The sequence below is a fragment of the Falco naumanni genome, chromosome 4, assembly GCF_017639655.2.
Source record: "Falco naumanni isolate bFalNau1 chromosome 4, bFalNau1.pat, whole genome shotgun sequence".
In the NCBI taxonomy this organism is placed as follows: domain Eukaryota; kingdom Metazoa; phylum Chordata; class Aves; order Falconiformes; family Falconidae; genus Falco; species Falco naumanni.
In genome coordinates this window covers 76,245,646-76,265,360 of record NC_054057.1, presented here as the reverse complement: position 1 = coordinate 76,265,360, position 19,715 = coordinate 76,245,646, and the positions used below count along the sequence as shown (strand labels likewise).

The 19,715-nt window shown below is 57.8% G+C and overlaps 1 protein-coding gene across 1 annotated transcript in view; it reads right to left on the bottom strand.

Annotated features, from left to right (window-relative positions):
* Positions 1 to 2,272: 2,272 nt before the first annotated feature.
* The window catches only part of LOC121087985 (ankyrin repeat and fibronectin type-III domain-containing protein 1-like), a 41,220-nt gene continuing 23,777 nt past the window's right edge, over positions 2,273 to 19,715 (bottom strand). Inside the window, exons 2-19 of the mRNA XM_040593558.1 lie at positions 18,452 to 18,653; positions 17,914 to 18,121; positions 17,408 to 17,602; positions 17,029 to 17,142; positions 16,316 to 16,413; positions 14,804 to 14,894; positions 12,560 to 12,667; positions 12,248 to 12,347; positions 11,528 to 11,660; positions 10,192 to 10,311; positions 9,596 to 9,811; positions 9,086 to 9,252; positions 8,615 to 8,765; positions 7,668 to 7,836; positions 7,241 to 7,407; positions 6,469 to 6,679; positions 5,483 to 6,156; positions 2,273 to 3,457 (exon numbers count right to left, since the gene is read on the bottom strand). Coding sequence (XP_040449492.1) covers positions 3,170 to 3,457; positions 5,483 to 6,156; positions 6,469 to 6,679; positions 7,241 to 7,407; positions 7,668 to 7,836; positions 8,615 to 8,765; positions 9,086 to 9,252; positions 9,596 to 9,811; positions 10,192 to 10,311; positions 11,528 to 11,660; positions 12,248 to 12,347; positions 12,560 to 12,667; positions 14,804 to 14,894; positions 16,316 to 16,413; positions 17,029 to 17,142; positions 17,408 to 17,602; positions 17,914 to 18,121; positions 18,452 to 18,637 — 3,396 coding nt within the window. The 5' untranslated portion in view covers positions 18,638 to 18,653 and the 3' untranslated portion in view covers positions 2,273 to 3,169. The remainder of the gene's footprint in view (positions 3,458 to 5,482; positions 6,157 to 6,468; positions 6,680 to 7,240; positions 7,408 to 7,667; positions 7,837 to 8,614; positions 8,766 to 9,085; positions 9,253 to 9,595; positions 9,812 to 10,191; positions 10,312 to 11,527; positions 11,661 to 12,247; positions 12,348 to 12,559; positions 12,668 to 14,803; positions 14,895 to 16,315; positions 16,414 to 17,028; positions 17,143 to 17,407; positions 17,603 to 17,913; positions 18,122 to 18,451; positions 18,654 to 19,715) is intronic.

The window sequence follows — 19,715 nt, the reverse complement described above, 5'->3', positions numbered from 1 at the left end:
AGCAACTGAGTCATGGGAATTTGTGTGAAGAAGTTACAGAGCAAAGCTTGAGTGGCCTAACCCAGAGCCTCAATGCCCTTTAAGGCCTTGAGCCATTAAGACCCCAAAAACCACGTGTGATACAGCCTTCAAATATTAAAAACCAGCCACCATGTAAACAGCTCATGGCTCCAGGCTGGTTCAAGCAGCCACATGGGCTCCCCACAGCCCTTAACACTGCAGAGCCTGCATGGTTTCTGCTCCTACTCCTTGGCCATGGGGAAGGGCAGGAGAGCATCTGAAGGCTTCAAGACCTGTTTGGAAAGAAAACATTGGGATGTGCCCATGAAGCCACCTAGGGATAGAAGGTGAATGTGAAAAGATGTAACCCCCTTGCAAAAGCCATTCTTCAAGAAACATTGTGCAGCAGAGCTTGCCCCAGAAAGCCCTCTTCTTCACCCAGGCCACCTTGCTCTGCTCTTATGGTAGTCCCACCTTATTATGCATCATTTACCAGCACAGGGCAGAGGTGTCTGTAAAGTCCATCTCACGGGGCTGAAGACATGCTTGTAGGAGGACTGAAGCTTTCACCAAGACATCCCATGCCCAAGTGCCCCTGGTAGGGGATCTCCTACACGACTTCTACTCAACTCCCAACCTTCCCACTCCGGCTGCCTCCAACTCTGCTTCTGCACAGGCCCCTGCTCTTTCCACCATCCTTTTCCACGCAAAGGGAGGAACTCCCATAAACCCACATACTGCTGTTGTTCCCTGCAGCCAAGTAATACACCCTGCTCTGTGGCCAGCGAGACCCTCCCATGGGCAGGGGATCTGCACTGGGAAATGTGGGTAACCAGACCCCAGCAGGGTCTAGTGGCAGAGCTGGCCCCATGCCCACCCTGGCCAGAGTCAGTGCCTGGCTTTGCATCACAGCCCCATCTCTCTTGATGGAGCAGGGCTCTAGAAATGGAGAACAATTGCTTAAGAAAAGGGGAAGCTTTTTTCCCCTCTGGGGTCAAATAAAAGGTCAGTAAGAGTTGCATGGATCTGTGCTCAGGAGCATCAGGAACACAGATGTAGCTTTCTGTGCATAGCTCTGCTCTCATACTGAATTCACTGTGTGACTTCCAGAAAGCCACTTAATAGTTTTCTACCAGTTGTGCCTTCCCTCTCCTCTGCCCCAGGCTCCGAGCATCAGTAGGTGATGTGTGTGAACAAGCTCTTGCTAGGGAAGGGCTGCCCTGCAGCTCCTGCCTCCTCGGGATGTCAATGTCCGTGGATGCCCAACACAGACAAACTCCATGGGAACCTCTGCCCACCCTGACCTGCTTCTTCCTTGACCTGGGGAAGTGGGATTGGTTTTAACTTGAGGCAGGAGCTGAGCAAAGGGGAAAGGAGATGGGAGAAATGCCTTTTTAAATGTTCCTTTGCCGCTTGCCTCCACGTCCCATGGCGGTGTCTGCGCTGACGTCAATGCGGTGCTGTTGATTTGCACCAGCTGAGGGGCTGGCACATGTTCCTCCCCTTCAGAGTGGCTCTGACGCGGGGTGGCGAAGGGCTCGTGCTGGGACATATTCCTGCCCGCACCGCACAGCGTGCCGCCGGCTCTTCGCAGCAAGGCGAGGAACAACGAACTTGCAAGGAGCAACGGCAGTCATCGGCAGGCAGACCCTGCACAGCTGCCTGCAGAGCCCCCACTCTCACCCCAGCACCCAGGGACAGGGGTCCGCTGCCCAGCCCTAACCCCTCAGTGCAAAGGGAAGGGGAGGGAGCTGGCTGCTGAAGAGGCACCAGCAACATGAGCCTCACCTTGTGAAGGACCGCTAGCCTCACACCTTGCTTGCTGCCACTCGCTTGAAAGTGTCTGCGCCAGCTGCAATACAGCTGTGAGCTCTCACAGCCTTCCACGCTCTTCTCCTGGTGCTCTTCCCTCAGTGGAGGCTGCATGACTGGATTAACGCATTGAACTGCAGATGCTCGGGCCCTATGACCATCGGGTTTCCAACACCACGTGGAGGTGACTGCCTTTGCACGCCAAAGCTTTTTTTACTGCCTTAGAGAACAACGAAGCCCAGAAAAACATTTTTAACTTGCACTTTGCTGCCACACATGTGATTTACGCATTAACGTAAACCTCCACTGAGTGGAAAGCATCCCATTAAACACTCCAGGAAAGATGAGCTCAGTCCTTGAAATCAGGGCTAATCTGGGGGATGAAGGAACACCACACATCAAGCCGCAAGAAGGAAAAGAGTGATACGCAGTCAGCAGCAGTCATCTTTACTATAGACCACAGATCAGAAAAATAACCTTGTTAACAAGAGACCTAGTGGCTAACAAAATGTCATGCTATAGGACAAACAAGAGAGGCCAAGCACAATCACCAGAACAAAACGGCAACTGAGGAGGAAAGGAAATCCCAGGGTGGTGCGCAGGGTGCTGCGGTGGATGCCCTATAGCAAACCTCTACCGGTGGTATCAACACAGCTGCGTGCACATCTGTGTGCGCATGGGGCTGGCTGCGTGGACTCTTTTGCCTTTAAAACAAGTCAAAGGGTTTTCACCTCTTACACAACTCCAGTGTCTCTAGCACAATTATTAATTTTTTTCAGGAAAAAAATAATATCATTTTGTTCCAAGAATTATGTGCAAGAATTGTTTCTCCAGGTACAGTGAAAGGAGGGCAGACAGAAAAGCACCCTTCTTAGTGCTGCCCTTGTGACTCGTGCACTCTCCTCACTGACACCACAACCCTCCCCAGCAATCCTCTGTGGCTTTGCCTTCAGTGATTCCCAAACAAGACTTTTCAGAAAAAGAAGAAAGAAAAAAAAAAAAAAGTATTGCTGCTTCTTCTTGTAATATTTTTCCTCTCTCTCTCCCCCCCTTTCCCCTTAAAAATGTTTACTTTCAAAAATTCCATTCCTGCAGAGATTCCTCCCAAGCTCTGAGGTCTCCGCACTCCACCCTCCTCTTCTGCAGTCAGAAAAACTGAGTCTCGATGTCTCTTTGGTTAAAAAAAATAAAAAAAAATAAAAAAAAATAACACAAATAACACACAGCCCAGTATGATCCCATTCCACCCCGCGGACGCCTGATGAGAGGGTGTCTGTGGAAGAAGGAAGCATCAGAGACGAGCTGTCTGCTGTCTGGAAGCTGAGGTCCCCGCGCCCCTCGGCCGGCTCTCCTCCTCTCATACAGTAGTCGCTGGTCCGTACTGGAGCACGAGAGGGGACGTCTCCTTGATCCGGACGTAGAACCGCCCCTCGGGTTGGGTGGTTTGGAGGGACAGAGGCAAGAAGTCATTGGGAAGCCACCGCTCGCTCTCGTCGGAGGCAAACACCAGTCCAAAGTGGTCCAGCTGCTCCTCGCTGTAGCAGAAGGTAGCTGAGCCCCCCAACATGCTGCGGGAGACGTCGTTCATCTCAAGCACCACCAGCTTCACTACCTCCCCGGCGGACGTCTGGCTGGTGATGTGCAGCTGTGGAGAGACAAAGGTGGGAGAAATGGATGATAAGGGGGAGGGATGAGGAGGAACTGGGGGACAGAGGTAGCACGCAGCGTGTCCTACAGCAGTCATTAGGGTGGAGGAAGAGCTGCCGCGATGGCGCCTGGTGAGCCAGTGGCAGCATCCTGGCACAGAGCTGTGGGCACACCGCACCTGGAGACCTGGGACCCAAACTCATGCACTGCTTTCTTGCCTCCACTGTACTGTCCGAGTCCTTGCAGCTCAACTCTTGCATGTGTCACCTACGGCTCGTCTGCTCCACTCAGGCTGCCCCATCACCCCATTACCTGCAGCCAGAGAGGGGTAGTCTCAGCCTCGCTCCTGGCACCATAGAGGGATCTGCATCAAGTCCCTCTCATGAGCAGAATCCAGACTTTCAGGCCAGCTGAACCACAAGGGCTCTGCCAAACTAGCGGTGCTGAGCTGAAGCCTCTTTGGGAATCAGCACTAAACCTCGTCCCATTGACAAGCTCAGGGCTCTCCCACCAGCAGCTACCCTCACCCTGCCTCTCTGCTTCCTTGGGGACTGCCCTCTGAATCCCAAATGCAGCCGAGAAAACAAGCCCATCTGGGCTCTGGTTGCTAATGACCGTTGGGAGCCCACTACTTGACTTCAAAGGCCCTAAAGCGGGACATCCATCCTCGCTCAGGCAGGGCGACAGTTTCGTTTGGCACATCCGTAAGGGCTTGCAGAGCGCCGCGAGCAGTGCCCCGTCAGGGTGGTCCGAGCCCTCAGCCCACGTGAACTCTGCCAGCTCCGAACAATCATCGCAGGGCTCAGCTGATTTACACCAGCCGAGGAGCCTTTCCTTTGAACTTGGCTTTCTTCGAGAAGAACATCGTAAAACGCTTTCAAGCAGGCGTGTCCAGAGCTTTGCAACTTCAAAAGCCACGTGGGCAGCCCGCCAGGAACCCGAGGGCTGCACTTCAGTTGTATAGAAATCTATGGTAATTTTTCGAATGGAAAATAAATACTGCAAGTCAGATTCCCCTCTGCTTCCAATGTCCTCACCGTGTGTGGAGAAACCGGCTATCAAAACACCCCAGCAATAAAACCCATTAGTCCATCAGCTCTGTCCTTCCTCTGCCATTTCATGGGCAGGCTGCGCTCGGGCTGCTCTGTCAGCCTCGGCTCCGGGCACTGGGAACACGGGAAGGGAAATTTCAACAGGGGAAGGAGCTTCATTGCTGGGAGCAAAGGACGTGGCAGAGCTGGAGGGGGACCTGTCCGAGATGCGCACCCTGGGATACCTCCTCCATAGGGATCCCACCCAGAGCAGGTGAGGATGATCAGACTGAGGGTGAGCTCTCGGTAGCAAAGCCCTCACAGAGAGGAACCAGGCTGCACAGCAGCTCCAGCCAACCCCAATGCCTGCAGCAAGGAGGCAGCTTTGCCTGCCTGCTCCCCTTTGTGGGCTGGAGATGAGTGGCTCCTGCTCTCCCTTCCGCAAAGGCACAAGGAGCTGGTGGGGGGGAGCACAGACCCTAGGAAGGGGAGGCTGTGGGGGGGGGGTGGGGACAGGACGGGCGGGTGATGGCTGGGTTTCAGCTAGGGGGCTGATTTGTTTGAACACCAGGACATGGCAAGGGAAACCCATCAGTGTGACCTTTGCTCACTGCCTGCCCATGCTGGGTGGCACTAGCCTGCTGTCAGCTGCTGAACCACAGACCACGAACTGAACCGCAGCTCTACTGCCTTGTCCCCCCAAAATACTCTACCCTTGGCCCACTCCCTCTGCAGCAGCGGCTATCGCTCCTGCAAAGCTGCACACTCCGTGCCGCACTGCCAGGAGCTCCATGACTACTGCAGGGACAGAGGGACTCAGGGCAGGAGGGCTGTGGCTTTCCAGAGGACCTCACCCCTGGGACAGTGGAGGATGGAGAGGGCAGTGACAGGCAAGGGGCACACGACACCCTGCTGCTTGCCTCCCCACCCTGCCAGCCCTTTTTGTCCGGGCATGGCAGAAGCGCAATGCTGCCCTTCGCAGGCTCTGGTACCTTGACACTGGCCTCTTTGGAGAGTCCAGTTTCGTACTGAGGGCAGACCTGCAAGGCGACAGAGCCCGGCTTCTTCCCTCGGTTGGCCGAGCACCCAGGCTGCTCCAGCTGCTCTTGGAAGTTCTGAGTCCACTCGGCTGAGCGCGTCCGGAAGACAGGCTCAGAGCCCTGCCCACCCCGGCCACGCTCGGGGCTGCGTGTCGAGCCAGTCCCCAGCCTGAGCTGGCTGCAGTGGCCCACGGTCCTGCTCTCCGTCGGGGAGCTGTCGACGGAGCCAGGGCAGGACTTTCTGGCCACCTGGCAGAGCGGTTTGGGGAAGTCCAGGCTGCTGGTCCGAACGCAGTAAGCCTGCCGCTTCTCCGTGATGCGCAGCAGCTCAATCTGTCGGCTGGGCAGGACGAAGTCGCTGTCGTAGAGCTCAGGGGGCGGCCGGGGCTCCTCCAGCGGTGGTGGTGGTGGCGGCGGTGGTGGGGTCTTGAGCTCGTGGGTCTGCAGGACATCGGGGGCACTGTCCCGCAGGGTGCGGGCAACTCTCCTGCTGCAGCATTCGGGCCCAGAGGAGGAGTACACCAGGTCAAGCTCCTTCGGGCTCTGTGCCCTGCTGGAGTCATAGTCACTGTCGGTGGCCAGGAACACCTCTGAGGAGCCCTCCTCATCTGACAGCCCATGTGAGTCTGTGAGGAGTGTAAGAGAAACAAAGAGGGGCTCAGGCTTGCTGTTGACAGCCCTGGCAGAGGGTTTACACCAGGCAGAGTCCAAGGCAGCTCCCAAGTGTTTACCCCCTTGCCACACACCTGTGCTGTGCTTGCCAAGGCGCAGGCAGAGCAGGTTCTGCCCCAGTCAAGACTGATTGCCCTGCCCATACTCCTGACACTCGCTCAGCCTGCGATGCCACAGTGCAGCCAGCCAGAGCAGCTCCTGCCCCCCCTGAGCCCGGGCAGCCCCTGAGCCCACCTAGCAGGAGCTTTGCAAAGTTGGGTCCTTACCCGAGTTGAGCTTACGGCTTGTCTCTGGCGAGGGTGCTGGGGAGGGAAGGTAGTCGAGGTGGGACGAGGTGGATTGGGTTTTCTCCTTTGTTGCACCGCCAGCCTCGCTGAGGAAGCCACTGAGAGACACCCCACAGGAGGGCTGCTTGTACCGGGCGTGTTGCAGGGCATCCATAATCCAGCGCATCTCACGCCAGATCTCCTCCATTTGCTGCCAGAATAGGAAATGAAGGATCCCTTTCAAAAAGCAAGCAACAAAAAAGCCCCACAGCAAAACACAGGGTCTCCTCAGACACCTTTCACCAGAGGTGAAAGCTCTGGGGGAATTCTCAAGCCAGAGAATCCCAAGAAAGTGCTCTCAGGTGGGAAGATGCTGCTTTGACCACCAGCGGCTGCTGGTTCAGCAGGACCTGCCTGCTGCAGGCAGGGGTACTGGGAAAAGGGGCAGCCTGAGGTGCTCTTTTGCACGTCCATCCCAAGAGCACTTCTAGGCCCTTTTCTACCAAGGTGGAGAGCTGCAGAGCAGGAGCCTTTGGCTCTCTAATCAGCATTTTTAATTTGACTGTTGCAGCACGAAGTTGCTAGACAAAGCCCTGTCTGCTGCTACCCATCTGCCACACCAGAGAAGTGCCGTGGGGTCACAGCCACCAAAAGCAGTGAACAGCCCCAGTGCGGATGCTCCTGCAGCTCATCCAGGGCATGACTGCTCTGGCCACATCCCACAGGCACTGCTGAGCCTGGCTCCCTCCCAGCGCACTCCCACTCCGTGTACCTGTATGTAGTCCTGAACCTGCTGGTGCCTCTGCTTCGCGGTGGAGAGCTCAGCATCAGAGAATGCCTCCCTGAGGCTCTGCTGAGAGAGGAGCGACTCCAGCTCCAGGAGGGCTGACACCTGGCAGTACTGGGTGATAAACTCCCGGTCGTATGTGAAGAAGTGGACTGAGGAGAGGTAAAAAGAGATGGGGGAATGAAAAATATCACGTCCCTTGCTGTGGATGCTCTGCAGGCTCCTCCCCACTCACCCAACACAGGGAGGAGGCAACGCTGTCCTCTAGCTTGCGTGGACAGCCCTCAGCATCCCCCTTTACCCATCCCTCCTCTCCTGGGGAAGCTCCAGCCCACCCCGCTGCCTGTCTCTCAGGTGGTCTCAGAGAACAAAGAGACCAGCAAGGCTGGGTTCTGGCATTCCCTTTCCTCACCTAGCTCGAAGATCTGTAACGGCAGTGTGAGGAAGCCAGAACGAGGGGTGTAGGGGTTGTTCTGCCCTGGAGCTGTGCAGACATCATCCGACGGAGGCAGCAGCAGCAGGAAGGAGACCTGGCCCCCAAAGTCCAGCACCTCTTGGCTGTACAGACGGAAATCTTTGGCCTGCAAGAAGACACATTTTTTTGCAGGTCACAGCTGAAAACCTCACCTAGTGGGCCCCCCACCAAGTCCTCATCCACAGAGGAGTCCTCAGGGACCAGCTGCAGACAGGGGACACTGCTGCTTCAGCACACAACCAGACACTGCTTGCTTCTGGCATAATCTGCACATCTGCCTTTCTGTCTTATTTCTCCAAAAAGTCTCCAAATTACTAGTCAAAGTGAATATGACAGGGTCGCAGAAGAAGTGCCACCAGTGATGGCCTCAGCCCTGCTCAGAGGGGTGCCCTTACAGCTGCCCGGCCAGAAGCACGTGTCTGGCACTAGGGCCGGTGGGCACCCTCCCAGCAAATAGTCAGCATGGTGGAGGAGGGATTTCTCCCCATGCAGTCTGGCCCAGGGGGTTGCAGCTCCATCCCACCACTGGCCAGGACCATCCCACTTTGGAGGGGCAGAGCTGGGCTGGTCTCATGCTGCAAGGGCTGAACCCAGGACCAAACCACATGACTCTAATGCAAACCCAGATTCACTGTCCTTGCTTCGGAGGTACAGATGAGGGTAAGACAAACAGCTCCCGTGGACACTGTCCCTGGGCAGGCAGATGCTTCAGATGTTGGCTGTCCACCACGTGCCTTCTATTTGCATGGGACTAAATTCTCATCAATGCTTCAGGCCCCTAAAGAGGGACTGGGGCTGTGGTACCCTGCCTGCCACAGTGACCAACGTGGTGCTGCACAGCCTCTTCCCCTCCCTCCTCCCCAGACCTTGGCACCTGCCCATACCTCTTGCAACGGGATGTTGACCAGGGTCATCAGCTCCTTGATGGCCACTTGGAGCTCCTGGAACAAGTGGTTCTGGGAGGTCTCAGCCTCTGGCTCTGCAGGAACAGGCTCCTCCACGCTGGCCATCTTTTGCAGCCATTCCCATTCCTCCCTGGAGGACAGAGACACACATGAAGGAAGGAGCAGCTCAGGGTGGATCTGAACATGCAATTGGGGCAAGAGCTGTGTTTGCTCAGCTGTTCCTCCCCCAGATGGTGCGGCACCCCAAGGGGTGTGTGAACTGCAGAGGTAGAAGGGACCTTGCATTTGCTCCAGCTCCAGGCTCTCCTGCACAGCAGGCAGCAGAGCTGAGAGGGAATATTACATGGCTGCCAGGAGCCTGAGAGCAGAAGCAGGAGGTGATAGGTGCTCTTAGGCTAGGTGGCACAGAGGAGCCTGGCTGCTCCAGGCGAGCTGCCCTGCAAGCCCCACCTGGAGATGTTGGGGTTGGAGCGAATCTTGACATGGCACAGGATGTTGGGGACCCTCTCCGGCACCAGCACTCGGATCTGATCCACAGCACTGCACAGCTTCAAGTAGCCCAGGTAGAGCCCCGGGGAGAGGGCATGGCTGCTCCGCTGGTGGTAAGCCAACTTGTCCTGAGGAGAAAGGCACTGCTGGGTAGAGCAAGCCCTCGCAGCAGGGCTTTCTCATGCCCTCCCGTGGCACAACCTGCCCAGCCAGTGGATGGGAAGTAGTAGAGCAAGTACAATCCAGTGCTGCTGGGATGAATCCGGCACCAGCCTGACGCCTCCCCTCAAAGCAACAGGATTTTTGCAGGGTAGTTGGGCTCTGCTCCCCCTTCTACCCACAGCCAGGGCTGAACCCTTGGTGGCCCAGGCTCTGCTGTGGCCTTTCCAGCTTGAGGGGGAGCAGGGAGCGCTGGTGGTCCCACAACAGAGCCCACTGCAATCCCCTACCACAATGGCACCAGAGCAGCACCTGGATGGAGATCAGCAGTGTGTCCAGAGCAGTGGGCTCCTCCGGGGAGGACACAGACTTGCGGCTGGTCTGCAGCTTGCAGATGGGAACCCAGCGGACGCTTTCGAAGGTCTGGTTGGTCTTCACCTCCTTCAGGGTGACGATGAGGATATTGCCCTGCTTGTCTTTGACGGGCTCAAAGAAGACCTGTCCCAGGTCCTGGATGCCCAGCAGCCCCTGTGCGATGGGATGGGAAGGCAGGAGAATGCAGAAAGTCAGGGGACATCCTCGAAGCACAGTGCTCTGTGGGTCTGGGCAGCTGGGATATGACTGGCAGCTGCCTGCTGGAAACCAGCCTGCCTGGCAAAGCACTCTCTGACAGCCCCCAGCTCTTCTGCACGAGATTGCCATGAAGCCTGACACCTCATTGCCCCATGACCAGGGTCCTGCCAGGTAGGACAAGGCAGGACCCAGGCCTGCCACTGATTGAACTTTGGGCAGGATAAGCAGAGCCTGGGGTTTTCCTGCCTGTGGTGCATCCATGTGCTGCTCCTAAGGGAGCCCAGCCCACAGTGCCCCCAAAAAAGCACTCACTCCCTGCCCAGGCCTGCTCTCACCTGCATTTGCGAGATGGCCAGGAGCATCTTGAAGCGCGTCTGCAGGATGCAGGAGCAGGACGACTGGGAGACGGTGACACACTGCCGCAGCCACAGGATCTCATCCCACATGCACGATACCTGCAGCACAGCAAAGAGCCATCACCACCAGCTGCCGCTGCCCACAGCTGGTTCACACAAAGGTGTCTGGGGGAAATCTATTTGCCTTTCTGTTTGAGCTGGGTTAGGAATGTGCATGGGCACATACTGCCTCACAGCAGGGGTGCAATTTCCTGTGCCAAAGGCACCCCAAAATGCCTCCAGAGCCTTTACCTGAGGGAAGCATCACGCTGTGTCCACTCAGTTATCCATCTGCATCTAGGACTGAGACTTTCTTAATTTTGAGTAGAAAATAGCCAAGAGAAGAAGGGAGAAGACAGCCTTCTCCCTCAGTAGATAAGGACCATCCAGCAAAAAATTTTGGCCCTGAGCTGCCCACCTGCCCTCTCACTAAGCTTCCTGACAGCAGAGGACCTGGCAGCAGCACCCTGCACATCCTGCTCTCTAAAACGGAGGCAGAGCTGCCATGGCAGGATGCTGCGGTGAAGCAGTTAAACAGCTGAGAAGCCACTGGCATCCCTACGGAGAGGCAGCGCCCACCCGTCGCGGCACGCAGCCTGCCCAGCGTGGCACTGGTCCATCGCCCACCCATCATGGCACACAGCCTGCCCAGCGCGGCGCCGGTCCATCGCCCACCTTTGGGCTTCCAGGAGCTGGGGTGGAAATGCCGTTCCCTGGTTTGTTGGTCCGTGCTGAGCCCTGGTGAGCAGCAAGCCTGCAGCTGCCTGTGCTGCCAAGCCCCAGCGCCCGGGATGCAGGAGAAGCCGCTGCCAGTCGAAGGCAGCAGTGGTGTGTGATGCCTGCCTGGCTCACCCTGGCATCCTTGGCTGCTGCTGGCTGTCAGTGCTCTGCCCTGTGGAGTGTGCAAGGGCAATGGCACAGCCCAGGCGCTGTCAGATGTGTTGTCTGGTGCGAACAGCTGGAGTAGCTCATGCTCACTTTGTGCCCATGGAGGGTCCCCGACTCTGCTCCCAGCCCCATATCGGACCCAGTCAGCCCCAGCGAGTGCCCCGCAGCGCCCCACGCATGACAGGCACTTCTGCCTGCATGGGCAGCGCCAGGGAAGGTGCTGCAATGAGGGTGTTCTGCAGATGGTGACACCCCTGAGGACATAGTGGCCGGGTTGGCGGTCATCATCTCAGCAGCACCCAGGGTGGTGGCCAGGCAGAGAGAGATGTGTCAGGAGACACATTGCTGCATGCCCCAGCGCACAGCACAAGGTCCCTGGGCCACCCACCTTGGTGAACCAGAGAAAATCCTGCATAAGCAGGCACGAGTAGGTGTCGTCAATCTCCACCAAGGGGATCTGGTCTTCATGGGTCACCAGGATGTTATCATCCTTGTAGAAGATGGCTGTCAGGTAGAGGCCCCTGCATGGGAGGGATGGCAGACTTCAGTGTTGCCCACAGCTACCAGCTTCATTTCCCAAAGGGTCCCTCTCCCAAGGGCAGACAACATGTGCTGCCCCAGGTCTCAGCTCCCCTCCAACAGCCCATGGCAGAAGAGGCACACGGCCCGTACAGGAGCAGGAACAGGAACATGACGCTGCCAGCAAGGCAAGCCTGGCCGATGCCACAGCCCACACAAGGGAGGACAATGGGGCCAGGCTTGTGCAGGAGACACACTGGGGTACCTGGATGCCAAGTGTGAAGGTGGGCGGTGGAAAGGTGGTGGGGTTCGAGGAGGGGAAGGTGCTGTGTGGCACTCAGAGATGGTGCAGGGATCTGGGTACAGGTGCAATTTGGCCAGCCCAAATAGAAACACCAAGGAGAAACCGATTTCTGGGCACTGGGACCCATCTCCACTGACACCACCAGCTTACTGCAGGCAAGGACCTACCTCTGAGCATGCCCAGCCCCCACCTTGCATGCACAGCTCCCAGCTGTACCCAGGATGCACAGCCCTATGTCCCTGCTGGGGAAGGTCTTATCATCACCCCCGCGCACCAGCCTCTCACCGCTTCAGTGTCTTTAGAAACTTGCTGCCAGGGTGGAAGAGGTGCTTGAGGCTCTTGGAGACAGAGTGCTTCCTGCTCTGGGGTTGGTTCTTGCAGGGCTCTGGGGAGCAGAGAGCAGAGGATGCTGCAGCAGGAGATGAAGAGGTGTACCAGCAGCCTGTGGCACAGCATGCCAGCCCGGTGGGAAGGCTCTGCCAAGGTCTCCACTGCCTGAGCTGTCTCCCTGCTACGCTCATCCATGGGATAGATCTATTCCCAGCACCACCCCAGCCCCCTGGACCATGCCACAACCCTGGCATGACATGCACTCACCGTGGCAAACACAGTGCTGGTGGACAGTCTTCACCTGCCCCAGCAGGTGGTCCAGAGCTTCAGCTTGTCCCCTTCTCCGTGGGGCGCGGCCATCATACTCCCGCCAGTCTGTGGGGCATAGACCAGCATCACCCCCAGCACCCCTTGGCCTGGGGGCAAAAATGGTTTCTGCACCCTCCTCCCCATGTCACGTCACCTCCTGGTACCCGACCTGGGTGTCCCACAGGCACAGCAGCAGTCGTGGGTGCTGGGCACCTCTGGGTGGGCTAGGCTTTGGGAGATGCCCAGTTTTGTGCCACTCTTCCCAGGACCACCCCAGCTCTGCACAGCACCCCATGGCCACTGGCCACCCCACAGCACAGCAAGGATGCGGCAGAGGGAAAGAACAAGGTCCCGTCTGTTGCTGCCACACTTCGCTGGCCTTAAAAAATAAAATTCTTTCCAGTGTCTTCCTCCAGGTCTTCCCCGGAGCTGCAGCTTTCCCCAGGCGAGTGCAGAGAGTTGGGCTCACCTCGGCAAACACATAAATAAGCTCTCCTGCCAGTTCCACCCATTGCGAGACAGCAGCAGGACTGGAAGAAGGGCTGGGGACCCACCGGCGCTTCTACGTTAGCTTTACATTAATTGCTTTAAACACCCCCTGTGTCCTGCCTGCTGCTGTTTTCCATGGAAAGTTCAGCTCTGTTAACTTTGGCTGGGGCTTGCCACTATTTTTAGGAGCTTTAAAAACACCCAGGGAGGTGCCTGACTATATTCTGCTGGGCCAGGGAAGGATCTTTACTGAAGGAAGAAATATTAATGGAGATAAAAATAAATAAATCTCACTCATGTCTGATTTACTTCAGACTCACAGTATCAGTGATGCATGGATCTTGGTCACAGGGAGTGTGACACATTCAGGACCGCAAAGGGGCTTTAAAGTGGGTGCAGACATGACCAACACCCGCTGCCAGGACAGGGTAAAGCCAGGGCGATGGAGTGCACACATAGGCTCACTATATGCACTCATATACATGCAAATATATTTTTGCACCTTTCCATACCAGTATAGCACTTGCCGTATCCACAGCTAGAGCTATGCACGGTGGCTGCACATCTCTGGCCCCACTGCTGTTCATGTGCTGCCAGACCTGCACCTTGACCCATATGCGGTGCATTTGCTGCTCACGTGCAGCAGCACGCTCGGTCCCTCACTGCCTGCAAGCGCGGTGGCAGGGGCCACGTGCCCACCACCCTGCTGCCTGCCCGTCAGGCTGGGCTCAGCCTCCACCTCCCCAGGTGTGCGGGGGGCTGCTCCTCACACATCCACCAGTGCTGATCCTGTGGGACTGCCACACAGCGGACACCCACTTTGGGACAGGTGGCGAGGGGCAGAGGCCACCTCAGAGATTGCTCAGCCCTGAGCTTCACCTTCTGGGGCTGCTCCTTCCAGTTCAGTCCTCCTGGCCTGTCTCCCCTAGCACCCTGGGGTGACTTGTGTGACATAGGGTGGCTTTTCTTCCCCTACTTGCCCTGGTGCCAGCGTGGGGAGGAGAGTGCTGACAGCTCACAGCTGGTCTCTGGTGGGGCTTGTGACCCCCATCCCAGCTCGATGCCAGGGAATGCAGGTCCCTGGGGCTGGGCTGGATGGGTAAGAGCATGTGGTGGCACAGGGAGGACTCCAGGCCCACTGCCACCCAGGACTGGGAGGGCACCTCCAGGGGCTGAGTTGGGGCATCCCACCACATCTCCCCTCAGCGTATGCCAATTGTGGTTTTGCACAAGCTTGGCCACTTTGGGGCAGATGTCACTGAGCAGTAGGGACTGACCCCTCCCAAAAGCTGCCCCGCACTGTTACGAACCTCTGCTAAAAAACACAGGGATGTTTTTCCTTCCTACAGAGGAGATGGCTGCATTGCTCTCCTTTGAACTGAGAAAGCACAACATCCGCTCTCCTAGCTTCCTCCTTATGATGAGCTGATCCACGTGGTCTAAAAGTGCTCAGCCTTTATCAGGCAGCCAGGAGGATTTCAGCTTGAAAAATCAGTATTTGGCAAAGCTCCTGTTACCTGGAGGCAGAAACCTGGACCCCCGGGCGCAGCCTCCCTGCCTGGCCTGAGACCCAGATGCTGCCTCTGCTCCCAGGCCCACTAGACCCCATCCCAGCAGTGAGAGGGACCCCCAGGTGGCACAAGGAGCTGTCACCTCCCCACCTCTGCCCTGCAGCCAGTGCCAGATACCGCAGGCATTCCCACTGGTACTTACTGGAAGGGATGGCGAAAGGGGGCACGGAGGCTTGCGGGGGACCCCAGCCCTTCATGTTATAAGCAGACACCTGAACGTAGTAAGCTGTGCCCTGCAAGGAGGGAAGCCACATCAGTGCACCGGCACTTCTTCCGGCTCGGCATGCAGGGGTACGATTCCCCCCAGCCCAGTACACCAGTACACCACAAGCAGTACTAAACTGGGAGCCCACAGCCCACTGGCTCTGACCTTCCCTAGCTGTACAAAGCTCTTGTTATCAGACACTAGAGAGTCCCACGGCCCGGGTGGGTGGTTCTGGGGGGAAGCAAAGGATGGGACATTGCAAGTGCCCCTTGCCAGGAGATGTGCTGACCCCAAAGACATGGGGCTTCCACAGCCTGGAGGGTCAGGTGCTGCCTTCCTGCTGCGACGTGCAAGGAGACATGGAGCTGGCCCAGTGCTGTTGAGGGCTTGTGGCATGGCGACAGTGATTAAAGGTCTCTGATTAAAGCCCAGTCAAGCTGCCAGATGTTGCAAAGCCTCCAGGCACTCACGAAGGCGGACAGAAGCCTGTGAAGCAGCTCTGAAAGCATGATTGATGGGCTTGGGCCAGCTCCTTGCAGCGGCACTGCTCTGGGCTCAACTCAAGCCCCATTCTGCCAGGCACCAGGACAGCTCCTGCCCTAACAGCAGCTCCTGGGCTCTGGCATCACTGCCTGGGCTAAGCTCCTCTACCTACATTGAGGGCTTTCCCTGCTTCTCGAGCCAGTGGTCCCTGCCTGCCCCAGAGCTTTGGCACTGCACCCCCTGGTAAGGGCAACCCTCTCCATCCCAGCATCTCCCCGTGTTCCCATCCCAAGCTCCATCCCACCACAGTCCCCATCCTGCCCCGTCTGCCCTCCACTGGTCCAGTGTGTGCTGGGGACAGGATGGCAGCCCCCGGGGAGGAGACAGCTGACAGGCAGCATGGCCCCTGCGGTTCTCAGGGAGATAAAACAGCAGGGAGCCCCAGACCCAACCAGCCTGTGACCTTGCTGGGCTCCCAGGGATGGAGACAGAGCTGGTCCCTTCTCTCCAATGAGCAGCGGGACCGGCGTGAGAGGTCGATTTGTGCAGGTGGCAGAGGAACGAGCCACTGATTTATTGCCCAGGAAGAGCAGGGGTGGTGACGGGAGCGAGGTGGTGGACAGAGGATAAATCAGGCGGTCGGTGAATGGGCTCATTCTGCCTTTCACTCGAGAGTCCCCAGGCACCCTGTGCAGGAGTTTCCCCACTGCCAGGGCAGCTGTGGCCATGCAGGGACAGACAGACGCCTCTCCTGGCCCCACGCTCCCAGCTCTGCCCGCAGGCTGTGCTGAACATGGCACGCACCGCGGCACAACCCTACCCCTCCTGCTCACAGTGAAGCCCCGTTCCCTCCCCGCACTGGCTGAAGGGAACGACCCCACAGACTGCACCGTGGCCAGCGGCTTCTTCCAGCTGTGGGGTCTCCCCCCGCAGTGCAGACCCCCGTGGTGCACCCTGAGAGCTCACCGACACCAGCCCCCGGATGGTGAAGTGCAGGTTCTTCAGCTTATCAATCACGGCCTCCCCCAGCGGTGGCGAGAAGGTGGGGGAACAGCTCCACTCCACTGAAAGCAGAAGAGAACCCCAAGGTGCCACATGGCCCCGGAGCTGGGACAGGCTTCCAGGGCTGGCTGCAGCCTCTCGGGGCCCGCAGCTGCACAGGGAGCAGGGGCAGCAGCATGAAGGCAGGGGAGACAGGGGAGAGGGGGGACCGGCACAGGGAGCTGCAGTCCTCCTCACCAAGCCACATCAGGTGGGGTGAGCACCCTCAAGCAACAGGTCGCTAGTTGGGGATGGATGAAATTCTTCCAGAAGCCAAAAATATCTGGTTTAAGTGGGTGACAGGTGCAAGGGTGGCAGGATGGCAAAGCTCCCCCCTGGCGTGCAGTGTGAGTGGGCAGCAAACAAGTGGCACCTCAAGTTTTGCCTTGGTGTAGGACAGTGGTTTGGTCTAGCTCAGGCCATCTGGGGTGACCAGGCTGTGCAGCAGCAGGCAGCCCTAGCTACTCCTGCGCCTGAGCACAAAGGTGGCTTGACAGCGGCTTGGCAGCACTGCCCATGTTCCAGCACGTTGGTGTGACATGCATGGGGTGAGCGCCCCAGTACCCCCCACTGGCACACTCAAGGCACCTGCCACAGCTACATGACCCCTGCACTGCTGTGGAGACCCCGGTCTTTACCTTTGTACTTGGTGACAACGGCCGAGTTGACACTCAGGGGCTCCCAGAAGGTCACCTGCACCGAGGAGCTGCTGGCCACGGAGAGGTGGACATTGGTGGGGGCATCTGGCACTCCTGGGGGCAGAGAAGGCAGCGACCACTACAGTGAGGATGGTCACCCTGAACCCCTCAGTGTCCCTCCTGGGCCTCCCCCCACTCCCAGGGACATGTTTCCAGAGTGCTCAACCCCGTGCAACCGTACAGCGAGTCCCAGTTACAGGGCATGGGGATTATCTGATGGGTGCCGGTGCAGCCCTGTGCCCAGACCTCACCCAGCCCTGCTCCTTCCTTCAGTGTGGGGTTGCCCCCCAGCCCTCCAAGCCCTCCTGTGGGCACTCACGGGCATGCTCAAACCCTGCCTTCATGCGCTTGTAAAGCCGGTATCGCCACTCCCAGGCCTTGAGCTGCTTCTCCTTCTCAGAGCAGTCAGCGTTGGGCGCCTCATTCACCACCTGCGCTGTCAGCTCATTGACGCGCTGCTCTGCTTCCCGCACCAGCGTGGAAAGGTGCAGTGAGCGGCTCTCCAGGCTTACAACTGTGGGGTGGGTGAGCACGGCCACGGGTCCAGGGCAGGGAGCCAGAAGGAGGGAAGAGAAGGTGGTTAGAACAAGCCCAGGCTCTGCTGGCACCAAGTCCCCACCCCAACACTCCGTCCTCCCCTCTGTGTCCTGCTCCTGGGCTCCACTCAAGAGCATGGCTCCACTTGAGCCTATGCTACAGAATGTACCAGTTTCCCAGAGCCCAGTGACCACCTCCCCACCCAGATCCCACTGCCTGGGGTGTTCCACCCCACCAAGATGGAGACCCAGGTGATAGGCATGGCACAGCTTCCGCACACCAACTCACAGTGAGGACTCTCCTTTGCTCCTGCCTGCAGCAGGGCCCTGGCGATGGGAGCATTGTTGGTCATGATGGCGATGTCCAGGGGCAGCAGCCCCTCGCTGTTGGGGGTGTTGAGGTCCAGCTCCTCAGGGCTGTACTGCTTCAGCAGCTCCTGGACCCTGTCTAGATCCTGCAGCTCCACAGCCTCAAAGAGGGCAGCATTGCTCTGGAACTGGGTGAAAGGAGAAACAGAGGTTGGCTGAGCATGGGGTATCCTCCTCCACCCCACCAAACACCTTAGAGTCCCTCACCAGCATCCCACAAACCCAATGAGGAGGGGGATGCCCTGGTCCCAAGGGCTTGGGAGCACCAGCTCTTTGCAGGCAGAACCGAATGATGCTGAGCAAACACCTGGACCAGCTCCAGCTGAACTCGCTCCAGGGCAGCCTCACTTAATACATTCTTGTGCTTCCACCCAGATGACAGCATTGTCCACACAGGGACACCCCCATCCCCGCCTTCCCAGCCACAGCAGTGCTGGATGGAGCCAGCAGGCACTCACCACATAGGACTTGCGGAGCTTCTCCTTCTCGCCCCGTCCCACCAGGCTGCCCTCATCGAAGGAAGTGTAATTGACTCGGAATTTCCCTGACAGGTTTCGGTAGAGCCTCTTGGCTGCGTTTGGTGAGGAAGGGCCCGGTGGCTTCCTGGCCTGTGCCAGCTGCAGGTCCCGCATCTGCTGCGTCATTTTAGGGGAGGATGACCTGGGAAAGGGCAAGAAGAAGTGGGACAATGAGGCATGGAAGACATGCCAAAAAGGCAGAGGCACATCTGCAGCATCAGGACCGGGACCAAGGCATGACCCAAGAGAGCCAGAGCAGTGCCAACACAGCACCAATATGAGCAGCTGCAAGGCGGATGCTTGTGCCATCAATGTCCTCATCCACCTGTTATCAGCTGAGGTTGGTCCATTCCTCCTCCCCATCACTGCTGCTGGCTCTGCGGGGGTCCCAAGGGGTTCGTATGAACCCTGCGGGTGAGACATTTCCTTCCAGACCCAGCTCCCGGTCTGGCCTCACACTGTCTTTGAGTTGGGATGCCCCAAGCAACTTCAGGCTGCTCAGCTCTGATACCAGTCCCTCATCCATCACAACCAGGAAATCTCTCCTTACTCCCAGTCTCTACCATCCAGCCTCTGCAGAGATGGGTTGCCCAGTCCCCCTCAGCCGTGGGGGCCACAGGGACAGAGTCCCCCAGTCCTGTGCTGGGTGAGTGCTGCCCACCACACAGCTGGTTTGGGACAGCCTCGCACATCCTTTCCACATCCATTCTTCTAGCAGGAACCCATCTCCTGTGCTCATCACTGTCCCTTAGCCCTCCGTGGTACGTGACTCTCCTCAGGGCCTTTATTTCAGCAAAGGGCACCCTCTGAAAGAGAAGTGAGAATGGGGATGGACAGAAGGCTATTTCTAATGGCACCAAAACAGCATCAGGTCCTGATAGGGACCAGTGAACTCCAGCCTCCTGCTTACCAGCAGACCCAGACTCCACAGCTGCTCCTCACCTGCTCCATCCACATTGACTAAGCTACAAAATCTTTTCTCCACTCCGATTTTGATTTCTACTTTAAATGGCCATGATAAATGTGTACAAGTCACTAGGAAAGCTGACATCTTTTGATGGCTTCCCAGAGGGAGGGACTGCCCCTCTCCCTGGAGCTGTGACCCTCATATCCCCACCAAGACCTCATCCCCAGCAGGCAAAGTCCCCGGCTTCAGTGCAAGCGTGGCCGTGCTGCTGCGTGGGGCTTTTGCCCATGAGTCATC